The 19,897-nt window shown below is 35.1% G+C and overlaps 1 protein-coding gene across 2 annotated transcripts in view; it reads left to right on the forward strand.

Moving 5' to 3' along the window:
• Positions 1-19,897, forward strand: part of cacna2d2a (calcium channel, voltage-dependent, alpha 2/delta subunit 2a) — a 186,107-nt gene that overhangs the window by 119,769 nt on the left and 46,441 nt on the right. For both annotated transcript variants that reach the window (XM_026212970.1, XM_026212972.1), the window contains exons 7-8: positions 12,028-12,159; positions 12,251-12,308. In XM_026212970.1, the coding sequence (XP_026068755.1) occupies positions 12,028-12,159; positions 12,251-12,308 (190 nt within the window). The remainder of the gene's footprint in view (positions 1-12,027; positions 12,160-12,250; positions 12,309-19,897) is intronic.

Consider the following 19,897-nt stretch of genomic DNA (forward strand, 5'->3'; position numbering starts at 1 on the left):
GTTTTTTTTTATTTCCAGTTGTGGCCTATGTGTGTTCAACGTGCAAAGAAATATGGATAAGACCAAGGAAGGACTTTTAGACGGAAAGTTTCAGTATAAAACTCTGCCGGATTACTCTTCAGTCTGCCGCACGAAACATTACTCTTCATTTAGTCTGCCACAAGAAACAGCAACATTAAAATCATGAACTCTAATGTCATTGTTTAAAAAAAAAAAAAACAATGACTGTAACAGTGCGTAAATCAGACCTTTCTGTAACGCTAACGTTAATAAGCTTAAACGAAGTATTTTTTGTACACAGTGCCACGAACTGTCAATCACCCCTGTACGCGTGCATCACTGTCCTCCTCGCAGCTGCAGCAACTTGCGCTCTCTCTCTTCATCAAGCTTTAAAACAAAAAGGGAACAAAAAGATCATATTGTCTTTGTGCATAGGCTATTGATTAATTAGATAAATGAATATCTAAATTTGTGCCTTGCCGTCTACGGTATTTTTTTAGAACTTAGAAAAAAGATGCTGCAGCCAATGAACAGCCAGCGGGGGCTGCAGGACGACTCAACCTCCGCAGACAGTTTTTAATGTTTATCAGACAATAAATACTCAAGATTTTGCTTTAGTATAACTCACAACGAGTTTCACACACCTTCTCCGGCCACGTTGAGTTGTTGACACTTAACAGTGGGAAAAGCGACACATGCGCTATTCACTTGTATAACTGAAGGGTAAATGGGTAATGTAGTTTCTGCTCTGGGTGGGATGAATTAGGAAGCTTGCATTGTGAAGGGCGCTCTGAAAATCGGCAGTGCAGGTAAAAGATTAAAACCTCTATTAAAACAGATGTCCAAATGAGCGTACCGGTACGCTACAAGCACGTTCTGGGCGCACGGAGAGGTGGCGGTACGCTCAAGAGCTATATTTGGAAGTGGCGGTACTGAGTACCGGTGCCTACCGGCTCACTTAAAGCACTGGCAATGACTATACTTTGGAATTTTTTTGCAATCCACTTAGAATTCAACATGGAAATCATTTTTGTTTTTTATTGGCATTGATTGTTTTGAAATTCAAATGGTACTTACATGCCTGTGTTTTTATTTCTGTAATAAATATGGCTTTCAAGCCAACAGTTAATTTGGAGGATATTGATGGTTTATTGCAGGTATGTTGTTTACATGAGAAAATCTGTGTTACAAGTTAAACAAAAATTCCAATAAACAATCATATTTTGAATTTAAATAGTTTCTTTGTCTTGAGTTTACATTAATTATTTACATTTTACATTTACATATCCAAAAAGTTTCAGTCTTTTAATTGCGATTAATCGCGATTAATCGCGATTAATTTTAAAAAATTGTGCGATTAATTAGTTAATTTTTTTTAATCGATTGACAGCACTAATATATATATATATATATATATATATATATATATATATAAAACAAACTTTTCAGAATTGATAATAATCCTTAATGTTTCTTGAGTAGCAAATCATCATATTAGAATGATTTCTGAAGATCATGTGATACTGAAGACTGGAGTAATGATGCAGAAATGTATCTTTAATCACAGTAAAAAATGATGGTAACACTTTATTATAAGATGTCTGTGTTACATGTTATATGTTCTTACGGTTATAATAACAATTAATTATGCAAAATTACATGCAAGTAACCCTAAGCCAAACCGAAATCCTAACCCTCCCATATAGTGAGTACATGTAGTTAATATTACTCAGTATTATATACATAATTACACTATAACAAGGACACCTAAATTATATTTTAAAATATATTTAAATAAAAAATTATTATTTTAAATGGTAATAATATTTCACAATATTACTGCTTTTACTGTATGGAGACTGTTCTTCCTTCAAAAATGAACAAAAAAATAAATCAACCGTATTACTGGACTGCATTGGCTCAGCAATTTGCTAAATTGAATGTATTGTGTTATTCTATCACATTTTACACTTTTACTGATGGTTTTTGAGGATAAGAGCGAGTCACACAACCTGTCAATGTTGACATCGGTCTACTACTGTAACTTTAACATCCACACAGCATATGATTAATAAGTCTATTTTGCTTATTATGCATTAAAGCACTGCGAGTTGCAATTTAGTAATAGTGGCAATAGTGAATGCATTGTAATGTTTTTTCCCTCTTCTATCAAATCAAACCTGTGACCAGTGGGTCTTGAATCACCAGCTGAGAACTTCTGATCTAAATGAACTCTAGTCAGAACTCTAAATAATCATTTTTAAAGATCAGTTACAACTCCGTATACACATTTTCTTTTATTGCAGTGTCTAATGATCGCTAGCTGTGTAGCTGTACTGTTTAGTAGGATTTATTTGGACGTGAACCTTCTTTTACCTCTTTCCTCGTGGGACTGAAGCATTTTCATCTCGCATTTTAAGCCGAGTATGTGAAAATATCCAGCGGTTTGTGTGCGTGATGTGATATCTCTCTGTCTGATGTCTGTGGAGGATTTTACAACTGAAGTCTTGTGTCTTTGATAACATCTCCCGGGAATCCCTTGAGCGGTCCTTCGAGATGACAGCAAGATTCAACGTGCATGTTCTTAAATGCACACAGAATGGTCTAATGACAGACAATTGTAAACTACACACACGTATAAACTACATTTGTAGAGTACAGCTTTAGGAGAAAAATGTTCACTCTTTAGAAAGTGTTTCTGCGTCGCTCTGTGATTTGTAAGTGTGTTGACTAGGATAGATGTTTGTAGAATGTCCTGAGTGCCTCCTTCATCTGTCTGTGGATGTTTGTGGGCTTATGGGTAATGGATGATTGTTGAAAGATGGATGCTAGAAGAGTGTGATCCAACATTTGGACTCTGCTCTGACACATACCCATCACATGTCACTCTATAGAGGGTCTCTGGAGTCTCAGAGCTCTTTGATGCATAACATGGACGCTTCTCTGACTGAGAACAATTACACAGGTTATTTGAGATGTGAACAACATACATTTCAACTGTGTTTTAGATGACGGTTTACTTTAAAAACAAGCACATTATTGCATAAATAGAAGTAAAACACATTGGATCCATGCCTTAGTGGTTTACACACATACTGTACATTTATTTTTAGATTGATTCTATTTTATTTAAATTTATGTTATTTTTATTAGGGGCACATTAGGACCAGGAGCATGAATTAAAAAAAAATTATATATATATATATATATATATATATATATATATATATATATATATATATATATATATATATATATATATATATCATTTTCTTTTCTAGTTGACTTTAATTTAATTGTATATGGAGTTATTGTTATTCTGAACTGAAACTAAATGAGAAATACAAACATAAAAAACATTATTTAATATTAATTAAACATTAACAGAAATAAAATGTAAAATAATAACATTTAAAATGTAATAAAATACAATATAAAAAATAAAAACTGAAAATCCAACAGAAAATATAAACTTTATTGTAAACAAATTATAAATACAAGTATTTCTTCTTTTCTTGAATTATATAATTATATAATAGCAAGTCTTTCTACTGTGAATTTTAATCAGGTTTTTTTACTTTAGAAATACACTATTTTAATCCGTGAACTTTTGTGACGTCTTGACTGTCTGCTGTAACTTGGTGTAACTGTGGGCTCATGGGAGTTGTAGTTCAATAAAGGCATAAGAGATAACCTCTCACAATACAGTATAGCCTCTCATACCTTATTGCTTACGTAAAAACCCCACTAATAAATCACAGAGAAACCACAAACAGGGATGTTGTGTCCCGCCAGAAACTCTCCAGAGCTCCCACAATCCACACACAGGTCGAGTGAGGACTCAGTCAGGCTTTAGCCGGCCGTTCTGTGTAGCGCTGATGTGAGCGGACGTCTGAGAGACAGAATGAGACCAAAGCAGAAACTTTCCTCTAACCGCAGTGGATCTGACTGAAAATGTTGTGTGTGTGTGTGTGTGTCTCTCTCTTCATGCAGTAAATGGGCCGGCATGTGTGTGTGAGTCCTGCTTTAGTGGCTCTGCAAGGCCTCCTCGGCCATTTATTGAGATTGAGAACGTTTCCTTGCCCGTCTGTAATGAACCGTTTTATGATTCATTATCCCGCCGATGAATTCCGCTGCCAAGTCTCCAAACTTTCTAATTAGCACGGGTCAAACAGCCACACAGTTTCCGTCTAATTATCGATGCCTATTACTGAAGGGACACTGGAGGAAAGCCATAGTGAGGTGGGTGGTGCGATGCTCAGACGAGGTGTTAGGAGAAAACCAGCAGCGCAGCAGAAAACTCTAGTGCTCAGATGTTGCTCTTTCATAACTCGGGAGTCTTAATGAACATCTCATTTCGGCGCAACTTCTCAGATATTTTAATAACACTTTACAAAAAAGTTCCATTAGTTAGTAGTTAAAAAATACTTCTAAAATAATTTATTTGTCTTAGTTAATGTTAATTTCACTATTTATTAATACATTACCTGAAGACTCTTCTGTCCGTTAGTCCACTATCACACCGTCAGCTCAACTCCAGCTGACTGAGAAACTCACACATAGTCTAATACAGATCAAGTTCATTCGTTATTATTCTGAGCAAATGTCTTTGAATTGAATCTCTGCTGTAAGAAACTGTCCCTGTCTCAAGTTGTTTTTCAGGCCTCGGTTGTTGTTGGAGATACTGTAGGAAATGATGCTTATTAAAAGACTAATTGTGTGTGTGAATGAAAGGCGAGGAGGAGCAGCTTTCATTTGTCTGAATGAACATATAAACACCTCCCGTGAATGATCACAACCTTTTCTCACCGTTCCTCTCAGACTTTGTGAAAAACAAACCAGGAACCAGTGAAAAGCAGGTCTGGTTTGATTGTAATCATGTTTTTGTTCCTTTCAGATGCCATCTGTGGGAAAAAAGACATGCAAGTTGACATACCAATATAAGAAGTGATATTGTATTTACATTTACACATCACTTTTATTTAAAGTGACTTGCATTGCATTCAAGCTAGATATTGTATCAGTTCAGAACCATTTCCTCAACATGGCTAGTTTATTTTAGACAAAATAAGAACAGAAGCATGTAAATGTATCAGGAAATATTTTATATAATACATTTTAATGTTAATTTTATTTTATTTTATTAAAAATAAGTCCAGGAGCTTATTCATATGTAAAAGTAAAAATTAATTCTGAGCAATTTTAATGTCATTCTTTTTTAACCATCTTGGCAACACTTTATATGCAGTCTGTCTTTCAGTATTAATATTAACGGTTATTAATATGAATTCATTTTGAAAATTAATGCATAAAGTTATTCATGATAACTAACAACTGATTTTACAGTGTACTATAAGGCATTATGAATGCATTATAGTGAATTAAGAATTTCGTTATAATGCATAATATAATCCTGGTTTCACAGGAAGTGCTACGACCACCTCTAATGGTGTTTTACATGCTTACAGTTTCTGTATAGTCTGACGGTGTCATTACCAGGACTGTACTGTAATATCAGACCACCGTCAATCACAGCATCTGTGTGTGTACCAACCCAAGATTTCATTTTCTTCCCTCTGCTGGAAGCCAGATATAACCGAACCCTCTTTGAGATGAGACTCTACAATAAGAAGTGGGACTGCTATAAACAGTGGATTTAAGTCGTTTTTTCTTCCCTCCCTCTTCAGCGCCTCCTCGCTCCACGCGCTCGTCCAGCTCAGTGAAGGGGCACTATCGCTCTCCGCCACACTAATTAAAAACCTTAACGCAGCCAATGGCTTCCTTCATTCACCAGAACATTCACAAATTATATTTCCGCTGTTTATTGGTTACAGTATCATTTTAATTAGATTTTTTTTTTCGCTTTCCACTTTTCCACCAGCAGTCTGAGATTCTGCTCTTCGTAAGCAGTTGTGTTTTACCCCTGTTGTTCTTGCTGAAGCCTTTTTTTTTTAAATATATATATGTATATATATATATATATATATATATATATATATGTGTGTGTGTGTGTGTGTGTGTGTGTGTGTGTGTGAATACTATATGTGGTCAAAGCTGAACTGGACACATGCTTTATTTAGTAAACCCTAATCAGCCTTTTTCAAAATGTTTAAACCTATGTTAATCATTTAGATATTTGCATTAAATTGTACCTATTATTTGAACTTTTAAAGGGGACATCATCCATTTTCCACAAGTTAGTATGATTCTTTAGGGTGTTTATGAAATGTCTGTAACATACTAAGGTTAAAATTCTTAAATAGTCTTGTGAAACAACACTTTTTTTACCATGCTAAAAACAGCTCTCACATCAACTCGTTTCAGTGCATGTCTCTTTAAATGATAATGAGCTACTGCTTACCCCACCCTTCCCTTCTGTGGGGTGTGGCTATTTGAATCAGGTGGTCTTATTCAAATAGCCAGCTTTGTATTTAGAAACCAGCTGCAAACTGAAACATAAAACAGCCCATAAAAAACTTGCTGTGTGTTTTCTTTTTAGCTTTTCTGAGCAGAAATTTAACTAAATGCAAAAAAAACCTAAGAAATTGAAAGTTTCATCCATTGGCTCTTTTAAGAAAAAAAATTGTGTAACTTTTTCTCTGTAAAATCTAATCAACAGGGATTGTGGTATTTTTTTTTTTTTTTTATTTTTTCATTTGTGCTGTGAGGTTGATTCAGTCATACACTATGAAAGAAATCGGGTCATAGTAAATAAAAGAAAGAACACTGTAGTGTGTGTTATTAATGCGTGTGTGTGTTTGATGGGCTGATGGCTGGTTGATGCTGTGGCAGATCATGCATTGTGTGTCTGTATCGTGGTGTTCGCTCCATCACCTGAGGTCAGGGTGTGTGTGTTATGATGTACGATCCACTGTTCTGACAGATCACTGACACTGATAGTGGATGTGTCTCGCCGTCTGTGGCCTTGATGTGCTCAGGATGAGATGTGGATGCTAAGGTGAGCTACAGTTTGAGAGCTGTGAATGTGATTGTGCAACAAATAGAGTATGTTTGTTCCCTGTCTTATTTGTTAAACAGCAAAATTGGAAATAAGATTGGGTTATTTTACTCTCTTACAAACAAAACTAAAAAAATTTTATATGGGTTGGATTGAATGGTAATCTTGTGAGCATTTCACTTTTTTTCTATAAAGTTGTATATAACATTCTCATAATTTTGATAAACATTAAGAAATTATAGAGCTGGCTGACCATTTTTTAAAACTTCTTCAAACAGTACAGGGTTATTTTTTTAAATAAATAAATATAATAATATATTTTATTTATGGGTCTATTTCATGACACTCAATGACACATTATGAGCGCAATAAAATAGTATAAAAAGAAATAAAGCATAATAATAAAAAAGCACAAATAGCATAAAAATGTGTGGCATATATAAAACAGACACAAACAGTGAAAAAAAATCTAACAGAATAAGCTCTTCTAAAAATATTGGTTTTAAATAAATGTTGTAAATTAAGTACTTAAAGAATGAAAGAAATATTATGCATCCTGTAACAGAATTTTGTAATATATATATTATTATTTTTAAATATGATAAAAAACTATATGCAATTTTTTTTTAATCTATTTTGTTGCAAAATGCATTAATTAAAATGATTTAATTAAATTACAATTGTCCGTGTACTACAAAAGTGTGGTTTTGGATATGTTTGTGGTAAGTTGATGTTAAAATTATTAAACATAGATTAATAACATCATGTTAAAATATTTTAAATAGATGTTTAAATAGAATTAATAAATAAATATATAAAATAAATAGTATATATATATAATCATAAAATATTATATAAAAAATGTATTATATATTTGTAAAATAGAAAAATATTACATTTTTCATCTAAAATATTCAAATATTCAAATATTAGTTTAGATTATAACTTGACTAGATAGACATAGTGGCTTTGGAGTTATTTATTTTCAGTGCGTCTTAATGACTGATTCATTCTGACTGAATCAATAATGAAAGTGAACTCTGATCCAGACAGAAATTATAATCAGAATTATCCATTTTATGTATTTATTTATTGAAATGGTTTGTAACAGTTATTCAAGAATGAATAACAAGAATCTAACCACTTTTGTATATGATGAAAAGTGTCTATATGAACATCCTCCATCATTCAGCAGCCGTGCTGAGCAGCTCTCATCCAGCACACAGAGTCCGGTAGCGCTGCTTTACTGGGTAATAATAAGCATGACGGGATACGGTATGAAGGATTTCTGGCTCTCAGCACACCCCATAAATCGGCCTCGTAACCTGGGCTGCTCCTCGTGTGGCGCTTTGCTCCATAACAGACCGAGCGTTCAGCACAACCGCTGCTCTTAAAAGTGTCTGAGGGATTGTGCATGATGGATTCGCACACACACACACACACACACACACACACACACACTCTTATTCTGAAGGATATCCCCATGTAGATCCACCCCGCCACACACAAATTCTCCCTCAGAGGATATTTTTCTTTTTATCTATTGTCCGGTGCATGCCGTGTCCTCAGTAAATAAATCAACCAGGGCCTTTGTTTTGCATCTGTTTCCTTATCTACCCAGCCCTCGTAATTCTGCTTAGACAACCTGCCACAGCCCTGTGTGTGTGTGTGTGTGTGTGTGTGTGTGAGAGAGAGAGAGAGTTTGTCTCAGCTGCTGTCCACTCTGGCGTGGTTGAATCTGCATATACCACCCTGTGTGTGTTTGTAATGCTATAAACAGTGTGTATCCTTGACTCAAAGACACACTTATACACACCCTTAAATGTCAGACACTGATATATAAGAGTAAAAAACATCATATATAGATTTAGAATTAGTGCACTTTAACCTGATTTTACTAACGTTTAGTTCTATACAAAAGATTGGTATTTCAAATAAATGCTGTTCTTTTGAACTTTCTATTTATGAAATAATCCTGACAATTTACATTTATCACTGTTTCCAAAAAATATGAAGCAGATAATAAATCAGAAATGTTTCTTGAGCAGCCAATCAGCATATCAGAATGATTTCTGAAGAATCATGTGACACTGAAGACTGGAGGAATGATGCTGAAAATTATGCTTTGCATCACAGAAATAAATACAAATTTACAATATATTCAAATAGAAAGCATTTATTTGAAATTGTAATAATATTTTTAAATGTAATTGTTTTTAACACATTTTTTTAATCGCATAATAGCTGCTTTTGTGAGCATAAAAGTCTTTCAGAAACTCTCACAGACACACACACACACTTTTGGCAATTTGAGGGAGAATAATAGTGCAATGTGAACTGCAATGCATCGTGGGATGCAGTTTCATGTGCTCTGGATGCATGCATACATTCATGCACATTTTGTCAAATGTAGTTCATCATCCAGTTATTGCACGCATACAGAAAGTTGACAAACTGGGAGCCGACTGCATACTGCAGAAAAAAGATAAGGAAGCAGAAAGTGAATGAGAGAGTGTTCGTTCAACACGGAAGAAAAGAGAAGAGGAAGAGATGGATGGTGGAGGATGTTTTCTGGCAGTGTCAGGTCAGCGTTTGCGCTGTGTGTCATGGAGGTGGGTAGCTGTGGATCAGACTCTAGCGACGGAGAGACCACAAAAGATGGAGAGACATTAGTGACACGCTGAGCATAATGAACAGAGACAGAGGAGGACAACAGAGAGCTGAGCGGAGAAGACAGACAGATGAGAGAGTGAGACACCTGGCAAAAGTTTTACTTGCTCTCTGATACAAACAGCATGTGACAAAAGTGGAGAACACGCTTAGAGAGAAGCTAGCGCACCTGTTCAAGCGTTCTACAGAGGTGGGATGATATCAAGACACAACCAAATCCAGTGTGTGCAGAACATTCCTTCATCGAACTGAGATAGAAATTATCATCAAACATTAGTTTAGTCTTCTCTAAAGCTCACTTGAATCAGTTCGAGATCATCAGACATGATGTTCTGGTGCATTTTTGTAAGCCAGCTTCTGTATTTTCATGCAGAACTGTTTTATTTTGTGTCAATTATTGGTTAGCAAATCAGTAAGACTGCTGCCTTTGTTTTCAGACACTGTTTTAGTTTTGCGTTTTTATTAAGGGCATTTCCTGCCTTGCTGATCTAACATTAAGATGGATTTATTCGCTTTATGACCGAGCACAAAGACCTCTTTTTTTGTGGCTTTTAGATTAGTTCTGCTAAATTTAAGGTCATCAAAAAGCTAGTGTACAAAGTAAAAAGTTCTTAATAATTAAAATTATATATAATTCTTTTGTTTAAAAAAAGGATGCATTAAATTGAAAGTAACATTAAAAGTGAAATTAAAGATATTTAAATATTTTAAATAAATTCTGTTCTTTTGAACTTTTTGTTTATCATTAAATCCTGGAGGAAAATGTATCACAACTGTTTCCAACATTTTACTGAGTTGCAAATCAGCATATAAGAATGATTTCTGAAGGATCGTGTGACAGAAGACTGAAAATGATGCTGAAAATACAGCTTTGCATCACAGGAATAAATGATATTTTAAGATTATATTCAAACAGAAAACAGCTATTTAATATTGTAAAAAATATAATTTCACATTACTACTGTTTTTACTGTATTGTGATTAAATAAATGCGGCCGTAGTGTGCAGAAGAAACTTCGTTAAAAATAAAAATATCTTTCTAACCGCAAAACTTGTGAACAGTAGTATTAAAATATACTCTTTTTCTCTTCTAAGACTAAAATGGACCAAAGACTTATATGTTTTGACAGAAGTATATACAAACTGTGTCCGATAATATGCTCTCTAGCCACTTATAAAATGTAGCATCTAGTTCAGGATTTGTCATTGTGTCATTGGTTGTATCTTTGCATCTTTAGTTCTTTAAAGCACCAGTACACACAGTAGATGCTAAAGAACTGGAGAATAAGAAGATCTTGAGCTTCTCCTTTCCTGGTGTGTATGTGTGTGTGTGTAGAACAGAAGTGGGTGGTTTCTCCCTCCATACAGTGATAACCTTGTCCAAGGTCAGGCGTGATGTCTGACCGCTCTCCTCGGGCACCGCAGGGATAGATGGTGTCTGACCGTTGGCCTCTCTGAATATTTCCATATTAATGGAGCTCTGATGCGAGTGTCTCGGTTATCACAAACATCTGCCTCTCGTTTTTGGTCTGATATTGTTTGTGGATATGTGACCCTGTATCACAAAACCAGTCATAAGGGTCATATTCCTAATGATTTTTGGCATTAAAAGAAAAATCGATAATTTTGACCCATACAATGTTTTTTTGGGCTATTGATAAAAATATATCCCAGAGACGTAAGACTGCTTTTGTGCTCCAGGGTCACATTTGAGGATTTTTTTGTCAGCAGTTTAAAAGACCACGTGTCTCTTTACTTAGCATTTACTTCAACAGATCACCTCTGTGGATTGTCTTATATCATTAACATTGTTAATGTTGAATTCTATTTGTAGAAAGTGCATATATTATGACAAAGCACAGAATATCAAGAAAATTTGAGGAAAGTTGCAAAATTGCAAAATAAACATTGCAATAAAAAAGATTAATGGAAAATAAAATACACTACAATTCAGTAAGTTTTCAATCAGTATCAGATTTTTTTTTATGCCTTTCAAAGAAATGTTTCATGCTCACAGAGGCTGCATTTATTTATTATATCATTAAGCAGTAAACAAAAAAAAGTCAAAATATTATTTTAAATAACTGTTTTCTATTTGAATATATTGTCAAATGTAATTTATTTCTGTGATCAAAGCTGTATTTTCAGCATCATTCCTCCAGTCTTCAATGTCACATGATCTTCAGAAATCATTATAATATACTCATTTGCTGCTCAAGAAACATTTACTATTATTATTATCAATGTTGAAAACTTTTAATACTGTAATAAATAGTTTAAACTGATTAATATTTTATGGAAAAATATTAATTTACTATTTCAAACTGAAGCTTGTCCAGTTTGAAATAGTAAAAGGTTTGTCCACAGACTGTAATGTTTGGTAATGGTGTCTCCTGCAGCTCCCACGATCCTGAACGAGCTGAACTGGACTCAGTCTCTGGAGAGGATCTTCATTGAAAACAGTCGTGAGGATCCTTCGCTGCGCTGGCAGGTGTTCGGCAGCGCCACTGGAGTCACCAGATACTACCCCGGTAAAGCTCTTCTGTAGGAAACTCTTCTGTAATCCACACTACATCCATTTCTGCCAGCAAACCCTTAGTGTGTTGTGTTTTCCCTCTCTAGCCACAAAGTGGAGAGCACCCAACAAGATTGACCTGTACGATGTGAGGAGACGCCCGTGGTGAGTAGCGTCAGCCGCTGGAGGAAAGACTCCATTCAGTCTGACTTTGATCTTGTTGTTTTCTCTGCTGCGAAGAGCAAGCAAGCGTGTGAAGTTCAAATGAAGTCAGCGGGGTCAGTCTGTCCCCATGTGCTCATGACAGATCTATAGGGAAGACTTTACATTATGATTTCTTGCGTCGTTGCGTTCCTACACCAGTAAGTTAATGCTTTAGCAAGCTTTTTTCTGTGTGGGCACAAGCCTGGCTCAGATGCAACCTCCAAAATGAGAATAAAACCTAGCTGTGAAGAGGAAATCAATGGAAAATTGGCAGAATTCATTTTTTTAGCTGAATTCATTCATTCATTCGTTCATTCATTTATTCAGCTGAAGTAATTTTTTATTGAGCAGAATTTATTTAGCTGAATTTAAATGTAAAATATTTAAAATATTAAGTATTAAAAATGAGTATTAAGATTTAAATTATTTTAATTAATTGTTATGTAATTATGTTTTATTTAACAATTATTTTTATATATTTATATATTTGGCTGAAATTATTTTATTTTTATTAGATTTGATTAGATTGATTTATGCATGTATTTATGCATTTATTTAGATGGCGTAAAAATATGTATTTATCATTATGCATTTTTAAGCTGAAGTCATTTGTTAATCGGTTTAATTCTGCAAAGTTATTTATTTATTTACTTGTGTATTTATTAAGTTATTGTGTTTATTTAATTGAGCATAAGTTGTTTATTTAGCTGAAGTTGTTTGATTTCATTTTATTCAGACATTTTCTTTTTATTTATTTTGCTGACAGTTTTCATGCCTTCTTTCATGCACATTTATGATGTGGAAATATACTACACTATACCTGTCACAGGAACAGTCCCCTCAGGTTTAGCCCAGGGTTAGGTGTCATGATCGAAGGCATAACTTTAGCCGCTACGCCACATCACCCCTGCACACAGAAATACATATTTGTCAACTTAATGTAGAAAGAAAAAGCTATTTAGGTGGAAAAGCAAGGTATTTAAATGGAAAACAACTTGTTATCGGGTGCTGGCGTGTTAGCCGGCTGGATGAGCGTGCCACGGTGTTTCCCAGAGTATGGGAGTCGAAGCGAGCTGCTAATGAGCCTCTTCTTTGACAGAGTAATTAAGTTCACACTCAGGGAAAGTGTCTCTGGTGCAAAAAAAAAGCAATCCCCAATATACCTGTAAGAAGCTTTTAACCTAAAGACAAACAACATGAGCAGGCAGCTAGTTAGCTTGTTTGGCTGACAAAGCGCTAATGTTGCTGATGAGCCGGAGCGAGCTCTACATTGTTTTTGTTGTGATGCAACACGCTCTGAAGACATAATGAGTTGCTTTTAATGCTTTTGTGAGTGTGTAGGCTAGCGGTGCTGTACAGAAACACAACAGCTCTATAAGCGCAGGGATGATGAATGCTCCACATGCTGCTTCTGTTTTCATACGTCTACAGTATGCGGGTTTGTGCGGTGTGAGGTATCACCAAACTCCTCCTCAGATGTCTTAATAAGCCATTCATTTCATGATTATGGTGCATATCACAGGATAAGCATAAAAAATGTTTGTATATGATGCATCCATGTAATCTGATATTCCAGAATATTATATATCTTTTTATACAAATTCACAGTTCACAATTACAGATGAAAGATATTTTATTTGATTTTATTTCTGCTTTTGTAAAAAAAATTATTGGACTCAAATCAAAATAAAATATGATGAATAAAAAATAAATCATGTGAGGCATCAATGCAATAACAGATTCTTATTTTGTGACACTTAAAACAAAAACAAAACCATCAGTACAGCAAAACTGTCAATAATTATGGGATAAGACACATTTTAAAGCTGTTTTATTTACAAAAATTCTGTAAATGTATGATTATATTTATATTAAATTATAATTATATTCATTTAATTTTATTAGTCAACCGGTTCTTGACTCGAGAACGAGTCAATCTTTCGTTCGTTATCTGGTGATTAGTCACATGGCAGTTAGTGCTCAGGTGATTCACTTGTAAAACAAACTGGGCCAGGTGAGCAGAGATGGCAGAGGAAGATTACTCTGATTTGTGTGAATGCTGAATGGCTCTTTATAGGTATTACAGCGCTCTACTTTTGGCACATTTGTAGCAGCAGCGCTAGCATCTAAGCATGTGTCACACTAGCCGTCTGCTTGCTGCTCTTTAACCCCCCGCACACATCGCCAGAGCAGCTTTGAGACTGTTGCTTGGCAACCTGCACTCGGCTCTTCTGATTGGCAGAGCTGTGGCAGCAGGGGAAGTCAGGATGTGTCAGGTCAAGTTGGCATGATTATGGTCTTTGTGTATTACATTCTTTGCACTGCTTGACCACTCAAATAACAGCCTGCTGCTTAGCTCAGCTAATGTCCCAAAGACACTAGAGCAGGAGTTTGGAAGGAACTTTTAATATACTGTGTAATATGTAATAATGTGCTGTTTTAAAACAGATAGTTCTGGTACTGGATGCTGCATTGGTTTATATAGCGTTGCAACCACGCTAAACACAATACAGCTACAGTTTACTCTGTTTTCACTGAGAAGTGTCTAACAGCTATTAGCTACTATTAACCACAAGTTCACATGTCAAGGACTTTGTCTTGAAGCAGAAGGATGATATTATGATAAAAACACTTTGTTTAGAATTATAAATGCAGTTATTTATGAGATCTTACAATATGAAATATATGTTTAAAAATTAAATATGTGTGTAAGGCAATATTTCATATTTTATATAGCTATTTAAAAATGTAAACTGGAGAAAAATATGTTTATATATATATATATATATATATATATATATATATATATATATATATATATATATGAAAAAAAGTCATATATTTACCTACTGTTTAAAAACAGGTATTCAAATAGTACCTAATTAAATTGGCATATTAATGCACAAATAATTGTCTCCTTTTTTCGTTTTTCTTTTTAAATATAAAGACATTTCAAACACATTTGAGCATTTTTGCAGCTTTTGAAGAAATCTTTGGTGGAGGTGATCAGCACTCTGACAGTCTCTTCATCATCTCTGACTCTGGCTGGAAAATGAATGGCCCAGTCGACACACTTAATTGTCTCCAATTCCTCTGACATGAATTATTAACATGCCTCTATTACAACGTATGTCTGCACACGTTACAGAAGGACGGTGGGAGAGTGATGGAGAGAGCGTGAGTGACGGCTAAAGGTGCGAGGATTGATTGGAAGAGTTTGAAGGAGAAACAGAGAGAGGTGTACTGTATGTTTTGTTATCGGAGTGTTACAGAGAAGCCATTACCATGCAGGTTCAGCCCAGCGTAGCAGATATTCAGCACAGCCAAAGCACATATTGATTTCTGAGAAAAGTCAATCTGGCTCCTAAGTAAATATTATGGCAGCTGCTCAAAACGCCATGAAGAGCTGCCGAAACTAGATGGAGGCCTGTCAGCCCTGCTTCTGCTCTCCAGTCAGATTAAACACTGATGGTGAAACTGTCAGTCTGTTTCAGTGCAAATGCACTCTGAGAAACTGATTTGCATTAATATTTGTGGTCGAGTGATAAAATCCAGATATAGAACGAGGGATCCGATGCATATTTCAGTCCCATATATATTTTAAAGTACCATAGTCTGATACCAGTATTATACCATGGTTCTGCCACAGTCCATTTATTGTAAAGGAACACTTACAAAACAGTGAAAAGGTATATGATGGTCAATTAATTTTTAATTACATTGGCATATTTCAAAGTAGTAATGGCAGCAAAAGCTCTGTTTTTACCATCGGTCATGGTATTTTTGCCCATGTAAACATCCTGTTGCATGAAGTATCATGGTATTTTTCAAAATATCATAGTACTGCTATAATACTTTTTTACATGTTACTCCAAGGTACTTCAATGCATACTCTGAAATTACCATGGTACAAGTCTAAATATTAGGACCATGTTCACATGTATACAATACCACAGTATTTTTGGTATTTTTTATTGTAAATGGTGCATACATTTCAGTATTTCAAAGTATCATAGTATTATAATCATTGTACCATGGTAAGCCACAGTACTATTGTACAGGAAAAGAGTACCATAGTTTTTCAGACATGTACTATGATAGTACTGTGGTATTAATGGAAGTACCATGGTACATGAATTTCATTACAATGGTATATTTTAAAGTACTATAGCATTACCAGTAATTACCAGTTTTATATTTTAGTATTTACATAAATTACCATGCTATTCTTGGATATGGTAAAAGTACTATGGTATAGGATATGTTACATGTTACACAATTTTCAGTACTATTTTTTCAGAGAACCATAATATTACCAAAAATGAACAAAAATAATGTCAAAATAAGATTGGAAGAGGTTCTGTTTTGAATTCATGAAACGTTGTATGTTTCTCCTCTAGTTTAATCTCTGTAAAAGCCTAAAAGGACAAACTGACTGGTCATCCATCCATACAGATCTGCTGATCTCTGCATCAATTTATTGAATAATCAAGCAAATAAAAGTGGAATAAACACACGACAACATCTCTTTAACACAGCTCACCTGCTTCACAGGCCTCAGTGTTTTAATCTTAATTCAATCTGTTGAAGAACACATCCAGAGGAGAGCTAAGAGAGCAGCGGGCCATAAAATAAAAATCCCATCAGCGCATACACACACACACACAATTCCTTTAGCAAACACTCATGGGCTCCAGACACACGTATTTAAAGGGAAGTGAAGTCAGTACACTTCAGTAAACCCCGTCACGAGCTGCATCGCACCTGCAGATGTGACAGTGGGAAACCAGCAGCTGCACACGTGTGGAAGTCAACCATATCATTTCAGCCGTGATAAGCACCTACAATTGACTAATTTTTAGTGGGAGAGCGTGAGAGCCAGGAATAGGAAAGCGAGACAGGGAGAGACAGACAGGCAAGGTCAGAGAGCATAAACACTCTCGCTCTCGAGGTAATGCATTGATTTTTACCCACGCTGCACCGTGATAAAAGTACCTCATGAATTCCAATGTCTTTCTCCTATTTGAGGGAATGCAACGCAATCAAAGCGGCACGAGGCACATTACAATGTCAATCCGTGCTTTTACTCTACCAGCACCTTCCCTGGAAATGTGTTTTCTGTCAGCGCTTGGAAATGGGCCGTTTTTGTGATGAGGTTTTTCAGCCCCTCCAGCCTTCGCTTTCATACAAACGGCGAGATTGTCTCTCCTTTAGCAGTGTTTTACTGGGTTAACCTGTTTACTGTGCATGATGATGCTGAAGTATTATAGTGAATGCTTGGCATTTTCTGGGTTTCTGCTGCTACTTTATTTTGAAATCACGTGTCGTGCGTACAGTGTTGTCTTTTCCATTCTGTCTGAAATGAGCACTTGTCAAAAGCAAGTTAAATTTTGAGGAATTTTTTTTTTTTTTTTTATTGTGCTATGTACGGAACATTGTACTGTTTCTGCATTATTTGGTTCATAGTATGCAGAAAAATATGTAATATATTATTGAACATTTTGCTGAATTTGGTTGTTTCCCACAATGCATTGCATTTATATTGACCTTTTTTTCAAAATTATTTTACCAGTTATTTGTTAAAGTACGTTTGAATAGAAAAATAACAAACTCATAAATTATTTCCACAGATGATAACTGGATATCACTTGCTGTTTTGATTAATTTATCAAATGAAATTAAATACTATTCAAAGTATGCTAACTTTACTAGAAAATGTGTAAAAAAATTATATATATATATATATATATATATATATAATACAAAATTGTAAAGGGTTTCCTTTTGCTTTGCAGACTGGTGAAAGTCAAAATATTTTAAAAGATAATGCGTTACACAGAAAGGCTGGTTAATGTATGACGTTCAGCTGGAAAGAAAGGAAAAGCAGCTAAATAATGTAAGATAACAACAGAATGTATTTATACACTCCTGTAGCTGATCTGTGTGGCAGTAGCAATGCAAGCGTTATGGGTTCAGTTCCCAAAGACTGGATCTATTGATAAAATAATAAATAGATCAAATGTATACCTTGACGATCATAGAAAACACTCAACACAATATATGCTATTATTTTAGCTTATTTTTTATTTATTTTATATAATATGCTCTTATTTAGTTTAAATAAATGTATTTATATATACATTTTTATTTAATGTATTTATTTAAATAAAATATTCAAATATAAAATTGTTTATATATTTATTTATTTATTTATTGTCTTTCCTGCTTTACACTTTTGATCCAGTTTATAATTTAAATATGGCATTGTGCACTCCGAATATTGTTGGCTCTTAAGGAAAATTGTTTGTGATGTTCTTCATTTGTGCATTGCTTTGAATAAAAGCATCTTCTGAATGTATAAATTTAAACATCAAATCACTTGCCATTTGCAAGTTTATTTTAGATCCAGGTTGTCTCCATCTTACCAGTCGAAATTAGGACACACTTGACTTTTTCATTATTTTTTTTAAACATTAAAAATCTAAAGCCGCACTTTTACTTTTATACATTTGTAAATTGAATTTTATTTTGCATGAATATGAATTTTATTTTTTTTGTGAAGGAAAAACATCATCATACATGCTCCGTCCTGTTTGAGAGCATCACATGGTGCACTTCATGAAGCAGAGATGGAATATAGAGAAAAACTGTTTGGTCACTAGTTTTTATACTCCATTGTGTTTTTCATAGCTAGGATGTATGGAGCCAGAAGAGTCTCAATAAAGATAAATGCACACACTACAGTCACATATGCACACACAGGATTCATAGATGCACACACATGATTCATAAATACACACACAAGATGCACAAATGCGGTTCATTTCGTGCATATTTCAAATCTGCGGTGACCAAAGTGTGGCAGTAATGAGCCACCGGAGGTTTTACTCAGCCAGTACAGCAGGTGAAGTAGCGAATAGCCAATAGCTGGCCTCGTTTTATGTCACGTGCTTCCCGAACAGCGTCTCTGCAGCATTCAGCGGGAAGTGGGAGTACTTTACTTTGAGCTTTCAAAATGAAGAGTAACCTGTAAACTCTGCACTACTGAACTGTTTAAGGGGCCGTTCACATATTGTGTCTTTTGCGTGCTCAAGTTCGTTATTTCCTATGTAGGCGCGCAGTATGCACTCTCATAATGGAAGCGACGCGGTCGCGACACGCACGCGGTGCGATGCGCCCGTTTTTCCAGGCGCGTCCACACTGCATCCATTTATCCTTTGCTGAAATTTCCGGGTCTTCATGGAGAGGGCACGTCATGGAGAGAGCACGTCATGGTTGCTTAGCAAAGGCAGACGCCTCAGGGGCGCTTGTGCCCGAGTGCTTTGGAAAGAAGGAGAAAGCGGCGCGACTAGCGTTTTCCACGCGTTTTTAGGTGCGATATGTGAACGGCCCCTAAGAATTTTATTTGTGCAGATTCTCCAGTACAAGGTTGTTTGCAAATGTTTAGTCGTAAAAAGCTGATAACATTTGCTTTTTAACAGTTAACATTTAAAGCTTTACAAACATGTTATGTGATCAGTTTGTCGTTTACCAGTTCATAATTCAGACTT

The sequence above is a fragment of the Carassius auratus genome, chromosome 31 (genome assembly GCF_003368295.1).
Source record: "Carassius auratus strain Wakin chromosome 31, ASM336829v1, whole genome shotgun sequence".
NCBI lineage: Eukaryota > Metazoa > Chordata > Actinopteri > Cypriniformes > Cyprinidae > Carassius > Carassius auratus.